This window comes from Gracilinanus agilis, chromosome 2, assembly GCF_016433145.1.
Source record: "Gracilinanus agilis isolate LMUSP501 chromosome 2, AgileGrace, whole genome shotgun sequence".
Lineage (NCBI taxonomy): Eukaryota > Metazoa > Chordata > Mammalia > Didelphimorphia > Didelphidae > Gracilinanus > Gracilinanus agilis.
Window position 1 is genome coordinate 473,867,022 of NC_058131.1, and position 18,289 is coordinate 473,885,310.

Consider the following 18,289-nt stretch of genomic DNA (forward strand, 5'->3'; position numbering starts at 1 on the left):
ACTTGTTCTGTTTTGTCAATCCAGGAGTTGTAGGAACAAGCTGGGGCACAACTTGCTTCTCGGGTTAAAGAAGGAACCAGGATGTGAGCTAAATTACTTCACTTGAATTTGCTAGGCTCCCATTTTTCTGCATTATTATAAAAGGCAGTGTTAAGTCAGAAAGGCAAATGAGAAGAGAAAGACGATTATGAAAAGAAGATAATAGAGGAAAATCTAAGCAAGGGAAAGAAAGGATAAAAATGGAGAGGACAAAGAATAAAAGAAATAAGGTGTAAGTAGAAAATTTATCCAAGAATAAAGGAAAAACCCAGCATTTGTAAACATATTTCCAACATTAAAAAAAAATTCTTACCATCTGTCTTAGAATAGATACTAAGTATGGGTTCCGAGACAAAAAAGCAGTAAAGGGCTAGGTAATTGGGGTTAAATGACTTGCCCAGAGTCACCCAACTAAGAAGTGTCTGAGATCATATTTAAAACCAGGACCTCTCATCTTCAGGCCTGGCTCTATCCAATGAGCTACTTTGTTCATTCATTCATTCATTCTTTTTAAAAAATTTTTTAAACCTTTACCTTCTGTCTTAGAAGTATTATTGTGTACTGGTTCCAAGGCAGATGAGTGGTAAGAACTAGTCAAATGGGGTTAAGTTACTTACCCAGGGTCACACAGGTAGGAAGTGTCTGAAGTCACATTTGAACCCAGGACCCTCATCTCTAGACTTGGTTCTCTATCCAATGAGCCATCTCACTGACCCCATTTCAACATATTTTTGACATTCTATTTACTTTTACTTTTTAAAAAAAAAATTAGTCTGATTAGAAGGGAAAAGAACTAGATTCTAAACACTAATACCTGAAAAAAATCCTAATTACAAAACTAAGTTCTCCTGTTTTTAAATATATGTATAATCACACAAAAGAAAGTATAGAAAAATCCTTATATTTTAATTCTGGCTTACCTTTCCAAACAAGCAAATAGTCCAGCTTTCCCTCCCACTGCACAAAGCACTTTTGGGGCACAACGAGGCCGTGTCGTGAGGACAGTTTGATGGGAAAGTCTATGTTCGGGCATGAAATGGTATTTGAGAGCTTCATTCAATAGATGCTTACATGTATGATCATCACGAATAAGATGATTTGCTTCATATAACCTAGTAAGAAACTTAACGCTCAACAATGGTAATCTAACACAATGAAGCAGCTGGGCTAGGTACTTTTGACGTTCTTGAACATCGTACTTGATCCAAGATTCTAGTGCATAAAAAACAGTCTCTTCAGTAACTACGTTAAGACAGTCATTTGAAATAATTTCATCTAGATCTGCATGTGTGAGCTCAAAAAACTCTTCAGTTTGACAAACATCTTCAAAGTTCTGGCAAATATACTTATTGGCTGCCAAATAGAGGTCATGACAGCCATATGTCTCTGCGAAACGTGAAATTCCAATGCAATTTCCAGGATCAAGTTGACTTTCAAGAAATGCACAACATTCTTTCAGCACAAGTTTTATTTGGAGTAGATTTGCTGCTGGCAAGAGTGACTCTACTGTGTCTTGGGAAATAAACACGGTCCCTGTGTAGGCATACTCCACTATGGCCTGCAGGGCAGCTTCATCAATACACTGAAACTCAACTTCATTATTCTCTTTTTCAGAAAGGTTTCCAGTAAACATGGCTTTGAAATAAGGGCTGATGCTAGCAAGCACCACTTTATGAGCATGAATCTTAACATCACCAACTCGAAGAATAATGTCACAGAGCTCATGATGTTGACGAAGAAGATTCAGGCCCTGCAGAAGCTGTTCAGAATGTAAGAGGGTTAAATTAGCAAGCATGTAGGTTGGGGGTGTCTGGTCCATCTGTAAAAACAGAAAATATGAACAGTTTTATTTTCAAAAGAAATCTTACAAATTATCCTCTTTTTAACAATATAAAGAAAATGATTATTATCTTTTTTCAAATACAAGCTTTTCATTTCAAGTACTACAACAAAGTATTTCATTTTAGAGTTGGATGAGAATTTAAAGAACATCTAGACTGGATATCATATTTTAAAGAAAATTAAGGTCCAGGAGTTTAGATGATTTGTCCAAGTTTAATACATTTGTTTAGATGAGAAGCTAAGACTAATTAGTCCTTTTTCCACTGCATGGCTCTTTTTGACCTCACTGAGAGTTTTCCTGAGGAGTGTCAGAACTCAGCTCATGTTCAGCTCCCTCAGTTCCCAAGTCAGCAGTCAGACAAATATCAACTATAGAATAAGTGTTTTCTAACCAAATCAAACATCCTCACTACCCAAAATTTATTCCCCCATATGCAAATTACTTAAATCTAAGCCCACAAATAGTCAAGATATAGGATAAAGAATGAATAAATACTCAATCTGGAATGTCTTTAGCTTCACAGAGACTTATAAAAAAAATCTTATGTCTTATAGTAATGCCCTTGATATAACCTCCTTAAAAGGGAAGAGACTTGGAGTTGTTAGGGAGTCCATCAATGCTCTCTCTTGTTAGGTCCTACCTTTTCTATCTAGTCCAAATGTCAAAATACCAACAAAGAGATATGGTATGGATTTCCCCTCATCCTTTAGGTCCTTGCTGTCTTCTAACAAAAGCCTTTTCCAGGTCCTCTGGTGTTCTATTCCTCAGAAAGACTCTCCTCTCTGCTCCTTTTGTATCTTTATCAGGCATAAGGCCTTGTACATAAGGTTTCTGAATGCTTACCTAGTTCCATGTAGGAGATATTTGCATAAATAGGTTTCCCCACAAAGAAATGAATCTATATCTCTTCTCACATCCAACACTATAGCTTCTTTGGAAAATATTCTTTATAATTCTAAAGACTCATCTGGCCCAGATATATGAACATTATCAATGTAGTGATAAATTCTTGATTCTCTTTGCATTAGAGACATAGCTTGTCAAAGGAACACAAAAGAAGTATGCCTAGGCATATCTCAATAATGCAAGATTAAAAAGTACTTTATGCTTGGCAACTGGATATACTGATTAATTCATTTGACAGAACTTTCTCAATGTTGACTTAAATGCAAGTAAATATTATTCCAATTTCCATAACTGGGAAGAAGTTGGAGACTGCAAACTATTGGCTCGTGAACTTTAAACTTCTGGCAAAATTCTGGAATGTATTATTAAAGGGAAGACCAGGATTTACTTCAAATAGGAAGCACTGGTTAAGCTAGAACAGATTATTGTATTTTTTAAAAAGATAACTAGATATAATAGTACTCAAAAAAATCCCATGATGATATCTTATTGTGGTGAGGAAGTGACCCCTTCAGAAACACCTAGAATTAAATCTTTTTTTACTAAGAAAAACAGATAAGCAAAATCAAGAAATAGTGACCACATCTGATACACTTATTTTTTTTTTTAAACCCTTGTACTTCGGTGTATTGTCTCATAGGTGGAAGATTGGTAAGGGTGGGCAATGGGGGTCAAGTGACTTGCCCAGGGTCACACAGCTGGGAAGTGGCTGAGGCCGGGTTTGAACCTAGGACCTCCTGTCTCTAGGCCTGACTCTCACTCCACTGAGCTACCCAGCTGCCCCTTACACTTATTTTTTTTTAAACCCTTACCTTCTGTCTGGGAGCCAACACTGTGTATTGGTTCCAAGGCAGAAGAGTGGTAAGGGCTAGGCAATGGGGGTGTCAAGTGACTTGCCCAGGGTCACACTGATAGAAAGTGTCTGAGACCAGATTTGAATCTAGGACCTCCCCACAACATCTGATACACTTATGAAATATTCTGCCCCGTAGTCTTTCCTCTCTGCTAGGAGGAGAGATGAACAAGACTAATTATTCAGATTTTGCCCTCCTTTTAATATTCTTTTCATTTACTCTATTACAATCATTGCATATATTTTTTGGGAAATCTATTCATTTAACTCTACACTGGTACATACAAATCTTCCATTTTCTCTAAATTTCTCATATTTATCATTTCATAGACCAGATAGGATCATGCAATTTCAATGATAGAGGAAATTTCTGGTGAAGAAACTTCTATCAAATGCAGTGATGCTCCTAATTTACAAGCTATAAGTTTTTTCTTTTTAAAAAACCCTTACCTTCTGTCTTAATATCAGTTCTAAGACAGAAGAGTGACAAGGGCTAGGTAATTATGGTTAAGTCACTTGCCCAGGGTCACAGAATAAGGAAGTGTCTGAGGCCATATTTGAATCCAGGTCCTACTGACTCCAGTATTCTGGCTAGATAGTGAGGCTCTGTCCACTGTGCTACCTACCTTCCTCACTAGCTATAAGTTGTTACTGAGAGAGTTATCTGGGACACTAGGAAGTCCAGTGACTTTGCCAAGATCACTCAGTATGTGCCAATGGCAGCTCTTGAACTCAGATTTTCTAGATTCCAAAGATGGTTTTCTACTGCTTTTGATGTTGTGTAAATAGAATTAGCTCTAGCCCATTCATAGTCAAAACCCTAGGCACAGAAATTAAGTCACCCTCACCTTCCTTAGTGGGGAGGGGAGATGAGTTACCCACACGCGACAATAAGTAACAAATCAAGAACAAGGGCCTGCCCTTTGGGCAGTCCAAATCAATGTAGAGTCTGCCATTTGTCCATTTGAATTAGAGGTGGACCCACAGGAAGTGACGAGAAACACTATCCCTTTAAGTAAGTTGGTTACTTCCTGTGGAGGCAGTTCCCGCTCTGAACTTGGTGCTGAAGGACCTCTTCTGAGACCTCAGACTACTTACACTCTATTGTCACCTGGGTAAGTTAGGCTGACTTCCTTGGCCTATCTAGGCCGCTTCTAAACTCTGCCTTAAGTAAGCATTAGCCTATCTGATTGTTAGGCCTTGAGGCTTGCAGCTTCATTTATTTAGCCTTTTAACCTTCTCTCTAGTCCAGGCATTCGCAGGCCTGGACTAGCCTCTCCCTTTCTCTTTATTCCTATACTGTTACCTTCCTAATTGTAAATAAACTTGCCTCAACCCGATGCTGACTTGGGTCTATTTAATTACGGAATCAATCTGAACTGTTGATTCCTGGCGGCCACGTTTTAAATATATATCTATAAAATACCCTAATTTCCCTCTTACAATATCATTTCTTACTGTAAAATGATGCTCCATTAAATTCATATAGAAGTTTGTTAAGCCATTTCCTAATCAATAGGTAAGCACTTTGCTTAGAGTTCTTTGCTAATAGAAAAAGTACAACTATGAATATTTCAGTACATATTGGATCTTTCTTTCTATCTTTCATCTCTGGGGGTACAAAGCAGTAGGATCACAAAATCAAAGGGCATGGAAAATTTAGTCACCTTTCTCATATAATTTCAAGTTGCTTTTCAGGATTCATAGCTCTGTCAAAAGTGTGCTAGTAAATGTGTCTTCCCACAGATCTTTCAACATTGGCCGTGTTATTTTTTGCCAATTTTCTGGGTGTCAGTTCTTTTAATTTACATTTTTCTTATTATTTCTGATTTTTAGCAATTCTTTATATGGTTGCTGATAATTCTTTTGACTATTTAGCCACCAAGAATGGCACTTGGTCGCAACATATTTGTATTGATATATTGGATATCACTGTTTTTTTCAGTGATAGTTGATTTAAGATGTTCTCCTTACTTGTTTCCTTACTGTATCTACAATGATTTTGTTAATGAAGAAGCTTTAAAATTTATGTAATTTATGTAATTGAAATTGTCTATTTTGACTGTTATCACTGTTTATGTACTTTGTTTAGGTAGGAAGAATCCCACTGGCCATAGTCATATACTACTATTTTCATCTATATTTTATAAATAATGAAACCTTTTATATTTAAAATTTGGTATCTGTATGTATTACATGGTATAAGATGCTTGGTAATTCTTGGGGGGGGGTTTCAATATTTGATTTTTTCCGATTACATGCAAAACCATTCTTAACATTAGTTTTCTAAAAATGAGTTCCAAATTCTTTCCCTCCCTCCCTTCTCCCTGATCCTTGAGATGAAAATGATAATTTGAAATACATTATACATGTGCTATCATGCAAAACACATTTCCATATTGAGGAAGAAAGCACCTTTTAAAAAAAATGAAGAAAAATAAAGTAAAAAGAGTCAGGTAGATGGCTCAGTGGATTGAGAGCCAGGTCTAGAGATGGGAGGACCTGGGCTCAAATCTAGTCTCAGATACTTCCTAGCTACTCATTTAATCCCAATTACCTAGTCCTTACTACTCTTTTGCCTTGGAACTAATACTCAGTACTGATTTTAAGTTGGAAAGTAAGGGTTTTAAAAAAAGAATAAAGTGAAAAACAATATGCTTTCATCTTCATTTAGACATCAGTTCTTTCTCTGAAAATGGAGAACATTTTTCACCATAAGTCCTTCAAAATTGTCTTGAATCATTGTACTGCTGCCAAGTCATTCACAACTGATCATCCTATAATATTGCTGTTACTGTGTACACTGTTCTCCTGATTCTGCTCATTTTTCTTTGTTTCAGTTCATCATGTAAGTCTTTTTAGGTTTTCCTGAAAGCATATTCTTATTATTTCTTATAGTGCAATAGTATTCTGTTACAATAATATGCTACAACTTGTTCAGCCATTCTCTAATTGATAGACATCCCCTCATTTTCCAATTCTTTGCCACCATAAATAAGCTGCTATAAGTATTTTTGTATAAATAGGTCCTTTTCCCTTTTTTCCGTATTTTTTCACCTTGTAGTTGTATTGCTGGATCAAAGTTAGCCATGAATTTTTAAAAAATCCTTACCTTCTATCTTAGAATCAATACTAAGTATTAGTTCCAAGGCAGGAGAGCAATAAGGGCTAAGAAATTGGGTTTAAGTGACTTGCCCAGGACCACCCAGCTAGAAAGTGTCCAAGGCCACATTTGAACCCAGGACCTCCTGTTTCCAGGCCTGGCTCTCTATCCACTGACCCACCTAGCTACTGCCCCCCCCCCCCCCATGCAGTTTTAAATTAATTTTTCCCACTATTTTTCTATTAAAAAGTATTTATTTTCCTCTTACTCTCTTCAATTGAACAATTGAACAAAACTAAATAAAACCCTTATAAATGAACTAGATTGGCCAAGCCCAAAGATGTATATCTCATTTTGCAAGCTGAATCCATTCCCTCTCTGGAAAAGAGTGAATATGCTTATCTTTGGTTCACTGGAATCTCGGTTTATCACTTCACTGATCTCAGTTCCAAAAATACTTTAAAACTAATGCTGTTACTATATAAAATGTATTCCTGGTTCTGCTTACTTCACTTTACATCAGTTAACAAATGTATAGGGCTAGTAGAGATATTAGAGTCGAAGGGTATACAGCTTAGGGACTTTGGGGGGGTGGTGGTGTTACAAACTGCTTTCTTAAACTGTCGTACCAATTCATAATTCCAATACTGCAATGGACATCTTATTTTCCTTCACTCACTCCAATAACTGCTATTTTACTTTTTGTGTCATCATTGCCAATTTGATAGGTGTGAACTGGAATTACATTTCTCAAATTATTAGAGACTTGGGTATTTTTTCACATTGTTCATATCCTTTGACTATTAGCTATTATTATTTGAATCAGTTCCTTATGCACCTTTTATATAAGGCCTTTATGAGACACTTGCAACAAAGATTTTTCCTAGTTAACTGTTTCCCTTCCAATTTATAGCTGCATTAATTTGGTTCGTATAAAACTGTTTAGTTTTATATAACAAGATTTTTGTCTATTTTGCCTTCTATGATATTCTCTGGCTCTGATTTGGTCATGAATGCTTCGTCTATACATAGATTAGAACTAGGCAATTTCTTTCTTATTCTTCTACTTTGTTTATGATGTGACTTTTTGTATCTAAGTCATTTGTGTTGGTCTAAACCTAATTTCTGTCATATTGCTTTCCAGTTTTCCCAATGATTTCTGTGCAGGTGTAAGCCATACCCCTGGGTTTACTGAACACTGTATTAATTTGTTTGCTTCTGCATGTTGTGTACCAGTCTAGCTAAATACAGAGAGGTTACTCAGAGGCAGCTTTCCAACTTGGTAATGAAGACTTTTGATCAAAGTAAGCCATGAAATAAAGAAAAATACAAACTGACCTCAGTCCAATGTAGTTCCCGTCTGGTCCCGTAGTGATGCTAGCATAACATCAGAAAAGGGAGAAGAAGGTGTTAAGAATCAGAATTTTTTGATAATCAATAAGCATTAACTTAAACTGTTGGTAATCTAAACATGAGACTCTTGACAAGTTATCAACAAGTGTCAATACTGGATGAACTAAAACATAACAATATTGACATTCTTATTACAAATGAAACTAAAAGATAAAGGAAGCATGACTCACAGATGTCCTAAAGAAGTTGGTTTTATTGTGCCTCGAAAGTTAACAACAAATTCGGAATATTTATACACCTCACACTGAAATATACATTGTGAAGTTAATTGTAGCTTATGTACCAACATCTATTTTTAAAAATTAAATTTTCCCCAATTACATGTAAAAAGTTTCCAACATTTTCCTAAGAATATTGAGTGTTGAATTTTCCCCCTACCCCCAACCTGCCCCCTTAGATGGTAAGGAATATCATAGATTTTACCTGTGCAATCATGTAAAACATTTTCCATATTAATCTTTTTTGTGGAAGGAAACTAATAGAAAAAAAATTAAATAAGTGAAAAAAGTTTGCTTTGGTCTGAATTCAGAGATTCTATCATTCCTTTGTCTCTGGAAGCAAATGGCTTTTTTTTTGTCATGAGTCCTTTGGGATAGTTTTGGATCATTATATCGCTTAGAATAGTGAAGTTATTCAGTTGTTCATCTTACGGTATTTCTGTCACTGTGTCATTATAATGTTTTCCTGGTTCTGTTCATTTCAGTTCATGTAAATCTTTCTAGGTTTTTCTGAGCTCTTCCTGCTTAATAGTATTCCATTACAATTATATACTATAACTTATTCAGTCATTCCCCAATTGATGAGTATCCCCTCATTTTCCAATTCTTTGTTCCTAGAAAAAGAGTTACTTTAAATATTTTTGTACATATAGGTTGTTCTTTTTCTTTTTTATCTTTGGGATACAAACCTAGTAATAGTATTGCTGGATCACAGGATATGTACTATTTTATAGCCCTTTGGGCATTGGTCCAAATTGTTCCCTAGAATGATTGAATCAGTTCACAACTCTCCCAACAGTAAATTCATGTCTCAATTTTCCCACATCCTTTCAAGTTTTGTCATTTTTCCTTTTCCGTCATAATGGCCAATCTATAGGTGTGGGGTGGTACCTCAGAGTTGTTTTAGTTTGCATTTCTCTTAATTAACAACGATTTAGAGCATTTTTTTGCATGACTAAAGAAAGCTTTAATTACTTTGTCTGAGAACTGCCCGTTCATATCCTTTGCCCATTTATCAGTTAGGGAATGGCTTGTGTAAGATTAAAATTAATATCTGAATATTCCAAGTATTATATTTTATAAAGTTTATGAATAATAAACTTGAAGTCAAGGGAAGTAAAACCTCAGTAAAGAAATTTCTCCAGACCACACATGCAGGAGAGTAGAGTGCAGAGCCACCAAAGAAAAAGAGGAGAGAGCAAGGTTACAGTAAACTTTTAAACAATACATAAGGATGCTACGTGGACAAAAGGAAAAGTATTTTGGGAGATGAAGTTCAAGGGTTCAAGATTTTCTAATTATACACTTGTATTCTTACTCCCCCATCTTCCCCTTTACTGTAAAAGCTCTTTCATACCTTTTTTATGTGCAATAATTTATCCCATTCTATCCCCCATGCATTCCTTTTTCTCATGCCTTACTTTTATTTTTTTTATATTATACCATCATGTTCAACACACACACTCATTCTTTGTCTACTCCTTCTAATGTCCCTAATAATGATAAAGTTCTTTAGTTTTGTTAGAAGAATCATCTCCCTGTGTAGGCATATATACTGTTTAACCTTATTTAATGTCTTTTCATTTCTCTTTCTTGTTTGCCTTTTTAAAAGTCTTAAATCATATATTTAAGAGTCAGATTTTTCCATTGCATTCTGATCTTTTCATCAGGAATGTTTGAAAGTCTTCTATTTCATTGAATACTCATTTTTCCCCTGAAGGATTATGCTGAAAGATTGAAGTCCTAGCTTCATTTGCCCTCTGGAATATGATATTCCAGCCCCTCCAATCCTTTAATAAAGTAGTTGCTAAATCTTGTGTTATCCTGACTGTGGTTCCACAATATCTGAATCAGGTTTTTTTTGGTCAAGTTTCAATATTTTCTCCTTCACCTGAGAGTTCTGGAATTTGGTTAGAATATTCTTGGGAGTTATGCTTTTAGGATCTCTTTCAGGAAGTGACCACTGGATTCTTTCAATTTCTATTTTGCCCTATGTTCTAGAATATTAGGGCAGTTTTCCTTGATAATTTCTTGAAAGATAATGTCTAAACTCTTTTTATTATCATGGTTCATGATAGTCCAGTAATTCTTATTTTATCTGTCCTGGATTTAATTTCCAGATAAATTGTCTTACCAATGAGATTTCACATTTTTCTTCTGTCCCCCCCCCCCCCCAGCCATTCTTTTGACTTTGTTTCTTGATGTCTCATAGAGCTTCCACTTGCCCAATTCTAATTTTTAAGACACGCTTTTCTTGACTGAGCTTCTGTATCTCTTTTTATATCTGGCCAATTCTACTTTGTAATGAGTTCTCTTCCTCAGTGAATTTTTGTACCTCTTTTTCCATATGGCCAATTCTACCTTTTAAGAAGTTCTTCTCTTCAGTGAATTTTTGTATATCTTTTTCCATTTGGTTAATTCTGCTTTTTAAGAAGTTCTCTTCAGTAGATTTTTGTGCTTCTTTTACCAATTAGCCTACTCTGTTTTTTACAATATTAACTTCTCCAGTGCCTCCTTTACCAAGTTATTGACTTTTTCCCATAATTTTCCTGTATCATTCTCATTTCTTTTCTCAATTTTTTCTTATGCCTCTTTTATTTGATTTTTAAAATCCTTTTTTTAGCACTTCCATTAACTATTTTTGAGCTTGAAAGAAATACCTATTTTTCTTGGAGGCTTTGGATGTAGCAATAATGACCTTGTTGTCTTCTTCTGAGTTTGTGTTTTGGTCTTTCCCTATCACCAAAATAACTCTCTATATTGTTTTTGTTTGCTCATTTTTCAGCCTTTTCCTTTTCTTTTAATTTTAAACACTGTTAAGATTGGGCTTTATAAATGTAGTAAAAGGTGCACTGTTCCAAGCTTCAGGTTCTTTGGGCAGCTGCCTTCAGATCTAACTCTAGGGATCTATGAGCTTTCATTTCTTCCAAGGTGGTAAGAAGAAGTATACTGAATAACCCTCCCAGCTTGTGCTCTGCTCTGTAAATTACCACAAGTACTCTTTTGCCCCTTGGAACTGGGACTAGAGTCTCTTACTCCCCTAAGGCCCCAAGTACTGGTGTGTGGTAGTGCTCTGCCTCATCCTGAAACCTTACCCCAGGACTATTACCTGGATCTGTCCTAAAGACAATACAACAAGTATCTTGTACCCAAAGCCAATAAAGGAACCCCTCTAATATTCTTCTGAGCAGTTGTCTGATCCCCCCTTAGAACTGGTGTGCTACTTTGCACTCCACCTTTACTCCAGTGTACTAGATCCCTCATACTCAACTTCTAAGGTGCTCTGGGCTGAAAAATTACTTCACTCCATCTTTCTATGGGTTATATGCTGCTCTAGAATTTATTCAGAGGCATTATATCATAGTCTTTTAGAGTGTAATTTGGTTAGTACCAGATGGTCCATGTACCTTCTCTACCATCTTGGCTTTGCTCTCCCACCAGCATCTACTGAAGATAATGAGGAGGTAAGGAAATCTTGTAAAGAACTCAATAAAACTCCAAAATCTTTATATACATATAGAGCAACTTCAATGCAAAAATGGGATATGGAAGATGGCAGGGGAAAATAATGGAAAACAAAACTCAGGAGTAAGACATAAAAGAGTTAAAAAAATGTTGATATTATATTTCTCATGTCTAGATGACAACACTTTTAAAAATGATCAGAGCAGATCACAACCCATCCTTGACTTCTCATCCTATGTGATACTTGTTCATGTTCTGTAAATCAAAAGGTTCTATCTTACATTTGGGAACTATTAATAACCTCTACCTAAATCCCCTGACATTGCCCAGGTACTACTGGAACACACAGATTGTGCATTGGTTATTCTTCTTCATGTTAGTCCTACATTTCTGGATATATTACTCTCATTTAGTGAGCTCTTACTTATAGTTATACCAACAGAAATGTAGCTAGAAAGGAGCTAATATACATTAACTAAATTTAGCAAAACATTTGAAAAGAATCTAATATCTTGATAAATAAGACAGAGCGATAAAAGCTAAATGATAACATAATTAGGTAGAATAAATTTGGAGGGTAGTGTCCTATGGTTCTCCAAAATATGCCATTAATCATCTTATTGCTATTTAACATTTTTATTAAACATTTGGATGAAGCTATAGAAATCATCTTCAACAAATGTGTAGATAATAGGAAGCTGGCAAGGAAACCATATGGTTGACGGTATAAGAATCAAAAAAGATCTTAATAAGCTAGGGTACTAAGTCAAAGAAAAGATGAAAGATAATGGTATTATTCCTATTAATCCAAGTAAAGTTTACATAACAGGTTAAGAATGGGCAGGGCCCATATTAGTCAACTAGTCCACATACCCTAATTTTAAAAGATCCAGTATTCATACCCAGTTCCTCTGAACCCTATTTAGCATTCTTTTCATGACCCAGTTTTACAAATAAGGTAAAAAAATTATTTCACCTACAGTTTAGGAAAACATGGATAAACAATGGTTTGTGAAAAGGGAATCTTTAGGGGAATACAAACCAAAATGAAGTTATGGTTTAAAAAGTTAATGCTATGCCAGGTACAAATGAATTAGTATCCAAAATGCTGCAGTTATACTATATAGTTTTCTGTTCAGTTCTGGGTGCCACATTTTACAAACAGTACTGACAAGCTGAGAGTACATCAAAAGGAAGACAACCAAGATGGTGAGGGGTCTGGAGATCATTCCATATAGGGAACTGGTATATTTAAGATAAAAGGCCTGGCTATATAATCCTAAACAAATCATTTAACCCCTCAAAGCCTTAGCTTCCTTCTCTGGAATATGGGGTTAATAACATTAGCACCTACCTCACAGGAATGTTTTAAGGATCAAATGACATATGTAAAGTACTCAGCAAATCATTATGTGGAGAAGACTTGATGCAACAAAAGAGCTATGATTTGAATGGCTGTCAGGCAAGTCAAGTCAAGAGGAACTAGACATGATCTTCTTATTGGGAAATAGAATTACAAATAGTGAATGGAGCTGACAGGCAAACTTGGGCTAGGAAAATCTTTCTAGCAATTTAAAATTGTTCAAATGTGAAATGGGTTGCTTCAGGATAAAGTAAATTCTCCTTATGTCTAAAGGTTTTCAAATCCTAACTGGATAAGGAGAGATTTTCAGTAAGATATATAGACACTTGGTAGAGGCATTCTTAATTGTGAATATGTGACTTTAATCCATAAGATTAGTTAACTGTAATAATATATTACTCCAATATAAATGAATTCCATTAAAGTACTATTCTAATACACTTGTGTTGTACAGTGTTGACTGGATTTCTTAAGACAATGGGAAAAGAGTATAAACTTAGAATATAAGTTCTTCCACCTCTACATCATTTCCCTTGATGATCTTCTCAGTAGTCCAATAAATAATAATTAGAACTCATACTAGAATGACTGTAGTTACATTCTAAGGATTATCAATCCTTATCTTGTCATCTTTGTTTGAATCAATTTTTCCAATTACTAAACAAAGGACTTCATGAAGGATTTACGAGAGGTCAAGTTCCATACATTTTTAAAAATTGCTAAGAAAAACTTTGGAACTTCAGATGTATGTCTACCAGCTTTAGTTCATTGCAGATCAGATGACACACTTAAATTACAAAAAGTGAATTTTAGAGATCAAGAGGATATTATATGTTATTTTAGCCTTAAGTATGTACATTTAATAGAATTCTCTCATAACTATAGCATATTCTACTTTTTTTGACTGTCTCATTTTCCAAAGAGGTTGGTCTAAATTCAAAACACTCAATAACCTTTACTTCACACTTAATAGCAAATTTGTTCACTTCCTATTTCATTGAGAAAAATGAGGCCATCAGGTTCCCTCAACTCCCATCTTTCAACTCTCAAAATTTATCAACCTTACCACTCACATTCTTTTTTCCTTCCTGCTCAAAGGAAGACGTGTCTCTGGGATATGGGAAAGAATAGCAGATTTAAGAGTTGGAAGAGGAGGATTCTGGGAAGATGATGGCTTAGACGGAGCAACTCTTAAAACCTCTGCACCTTTTCCACACTGAGATAGAAAACAAAGTGCTTCGAGAAGAAAGAGGACCAAATCTAACAACAGGACAGAGCAGGGGGATCCTACTGCTGGACAGCTCAAGAGGTACACCAAGAAAAAGACTTGAATTCTTGAACTGTTGAGTCTGAGTGTATAGAAGGGGAATCCCGGGATGCCTCCCCCACAGGCTATGCAGAGTCTCCAGTGGCCCCTGAAATCTCTGGGTGGGTGGGCACACCAGCCCCGAGAGGGCCTTGCTGGCACCAGACTCTGGGAGTTGAATACAGGCACCAGGGAAGTGGCTAGAGGAGAAAACCAAAGAAACACAGCAAAAACGCTTGGAAGATGGTGGCTTAGATGGAGCAAAACTTCAGACCTATGAGCTTCACCACACTGAGATAGAGAACAAAGGGCTTCGAGCTAACAGTAGGACAGAGCAGGGGGACCCTACTGTTGGACAGCTCAGTGAAAACACTCCATTTTGCCCCCCCCAACACTTTTTTCCCCTTTTTTCTCTGGAGGTTTTTGCCTCAGGGCACATTAAGTATTGCAGACTAATCCAGTCCAGGCTTACTCCCATCAATTGGACAGACAAGAAGTCTTCAGAGGGTAGGGAAACTCCAACAACCTTCCCCCATAGATTGCAGAGGACTTAACTATAAACTTCCATTGCCAGATGGGGGAAGATCTTTCATCAAAGCTCATTAAATCCATCTCACTAAACTGGCAGAACAGAGAAGGAAAAAATATGAGTAAACAACAGAAAAAAGAGAAAAGAAATTACAATTGACAGCTTCTTTCCAGGAAGCAAAAAAAAGAGCAAGTAAAATAGAAGAGGAGGAAGCTCCAACGAATTGGACACAGGCTTTGGCAGGAACTCAAAAAGCAATCAAGGGAGGCTGAAGACAATTTGAAAAAGGAAATACATAAACTAAAACAAGAAAATAAAGTCTTAAAAGCCCAAATTGACCAGTTCAAAAATGAAGCAAAGAAGGCAAAAGATCTACAAAGAAAATCAGACCAGAAGGAGGATGACCAAAAAGCCAGGGATGAAATTCAGTCTTTAAAAAATAGAACTAAAAAACTAGAAGGAAATGACTTCACACAGCAGCAAGAATATATAAAACAAAATGAAAAAAAAAATGAAAAATTTGAGGAGAATATGAAACACCTCATTGACACAACCAAAGATCTGGAGAACAGATCTCAAAGAGACAATTTAGGAATTATTGGTTTACCAGAACATCATGACAAAAGAAAAAGTTTGGACATCATCCTACAGGAAATTATCCAAGAAAACTGCCCTGATTTCTCGAACAAGAGGGAAAAGTGGACATTGAAAGAATCCACAGATTACCTCCTACATTTAATCACAACTGACAACTTCCAGGAATATTATAGCCAAACTCAAAAACTACCAGACCAAGGAAAAAATACTACAAGTTACTAAGAAAAAGTCATTCAGATATCAGGGAACCACAGTTAGGATAACACAGGATCTGCTGCATCTACGTTGAAGGACCAGAAGGCATGGAATATAATACTCTGAAAAGCAAGAGAACTGGGTCTACAACCAAGAATCAACTATCCAGCAAAACTGACTATATTTTTGCAGGGGAAAGTATGGTCATTCAATAAAATTGAAGACTTCCAAGCATTCATAAAGAAAAAAACCAGACTTAAACAGAGAGTTTGCTGCCCAAACACAGAACTCAAGAGAATCACCATAAGGTAATTAAGAGAGCAGGGGGGGAAAAAAAGAGTTGGAAGAGGAGGCTTAGAATCCTGGCTCTGTCTACCTACTACTTTGGGAAGCTACAATCCCTATGGACTTCAATTTTCTAATCTGAAAAATTAAAGAGCTGGTCTAAATGACCTCTAATATCTTTTCCACTCATAAATCTCTAATTCTATTAACTTAGTTGCAGGTGCTCAAGTCATTATACCAAAATATACAAACCATCACTAAAGGAAATCTTGTCCTGGTGACTTGCTGCTCAGTGATAACTTCAAAACCAACTATCTTTCATCCTGGACATATCTTGTCAAACAACTAATGCACTGAAGTGTACTGACAGTCCCCTCCTAACTTCTATTTCTTGCTCAGGAAATTATAATCAAATGAACTTTTTCACTGTTTTTGGAAAGAGTATGTTAATCCATTGCTCTTTTGCTCCACTCAACATTCTTTTGACTTCCTAAACCAAAACCTCCTTTCTGGGACATAGCTCCCCTAAATGTGTTATTGCTCTCTATTAGAATGTATGCTTTTTGAGGGCAAGTACACTTTGTTTTTATTTTTATGTCCTTAGTACTTAGCACATAATAAGTATTTAATAAATGTTTTTCTTTCATTTATTCATTCAGAAAGATCACCATGCCCTTGAAACCAAAGTTCAATGAAAATGTAAATATTGTACTATAAATTACATCAAATCAAAATCCATAAAACTAGAAACTTTCATTATCTATCCCAATAAAATTGAAAGCAATTCCACTATTTTACAGATGCATGTAAAGGTGGGTTTCAGTCAATAAATCAACAAGCATTTCTTAAGTATTTACTGTGTGCCAGGCATTATAAAAGATAGTAAGAATACAAATACCAAGAATGAAACAATTCCTATTCTAAAGAAGTGTGAACTCTAAAAGAACAAACAAGTAATAAGGGGGCAGCTAGGCCTAGAGATGGGAGGTCTTAGATTTATTCAAATCTGACTTCAAAATCCTTGCTGTGTGACCTTGGGCAAATCATCTAACCCCCACTGCCTAGCCCTTATCACTCTTCTGACTTGGTTTTTTTGTTTTTTTGTTTTTAAAACCCTTAACTTCTGTGTATTGGCTCCTTGGTGGAAGAGTGTAAGGGTAGGCAATGGGGGTCAAGTGATTTGCCCAGGGTTACACAGCTGGGAAGTGTCTGAGGCCGGATTTGAACCTAGGACCTCCTGTCTCTAGGCCTGACTCTCAATCCACTGAGCTACCCAGCTGCCCCCTACTCTTCTGACTTGGAACCAATACACTCTATTGATTCCAAGACAGAAGATAACTGTTTTAAAAAATGGAGAAATATATATATATAGAAATAGATGAATTTGCAATTGAATTCTAATAAATATTTAAAGAACAAATTAATTCAAATCAATTTTAAACTATTTGGAAAAACAAAGGAGGAATCTTACCAATAAAACGTTTAAATTGGAATTTTGATTAATAAGAGTTATTAAAAAGTGGTCCCCAATTATTATCCCTTAAATCAAGAAAACTATTAGCAGCTTTTAGCAATTTTGTTTAATTTGAATATTAGTAAAAAGAGGGAAATGTGGAAGGGAAAGAGGTAAGGCTAGCCTACCCTAAATGCTAATCCAGTGAAATGAAATGAAGCTTACTCCAGTCAGAGTTCCAATCTCCATATAGGAATCCTAGTCACTCACCAGTAAGGTGGGCAGGAACCAGGCAAGGTCCCAGTGCAGAAAAACCCTGGTGAACTCACCGAGGCAGCAGTGAACCCAATAAGAAAGTCCCTGACTCCAAGAAGCTCCAAAGCTAAAAAGTCTCGAAGCCGAAAACTTAAGTCAAAAGGCCCAAATATCCAAGTTGAAGTCCAAAAGCCCAAGGAGCTGTCTTCCAAAGAAGAAGTCCAAAGGAGAAGTTCCAAGGAGCAGAGAATCCAAAAAAGAACTCTAAAGGAGAAGACTCAAGGAGAATTCCCTTGGACAGGAAGTTCAGAACTTTTTATAGTCCTTTTCCCACTTTATAGTCCCTTCCCCATTTTACTGGAATCAATTTGCAATCTTTCAATGTGCTTAGCACTGCTGGGGGGAAGGGAGGCCCTGGCCTCTGGAGGTGTCACTCACTCTAACAAGTAAGTGACTTGAGACCTCT

At 36.1% G+C, this 18,289-nt stretch overlaps 1 protein-coding gene across 1 annotated transcript in view; it reads right to left on the reverse strand.

Moving 5' to 3' along the window:
• KLHL28 (kelch like family member 28) overlaps positions 1-18,289 on the reverse strand; it is a 38,683-nt gene that overhangs the window by 11,548 nt on the left and 8,846 nt on the right. The window contains exons 2-3 of the mRNA XM_044662053.1: positions 8,083-8,121; positions 960-1,858 (exon numbers count right to left, since the gene is read on the reverse strand). Of these exons, the coding sequence (XP_044517988.1) occupies positions 960-1,858 (899 nt within the window). The 5' untranslated portion in view covers positions 8,083-8,121. The remainder of the gene's footprint in view (positions 1-959; positions 1,859-8,082; positions 8,122-18,289) is intronic.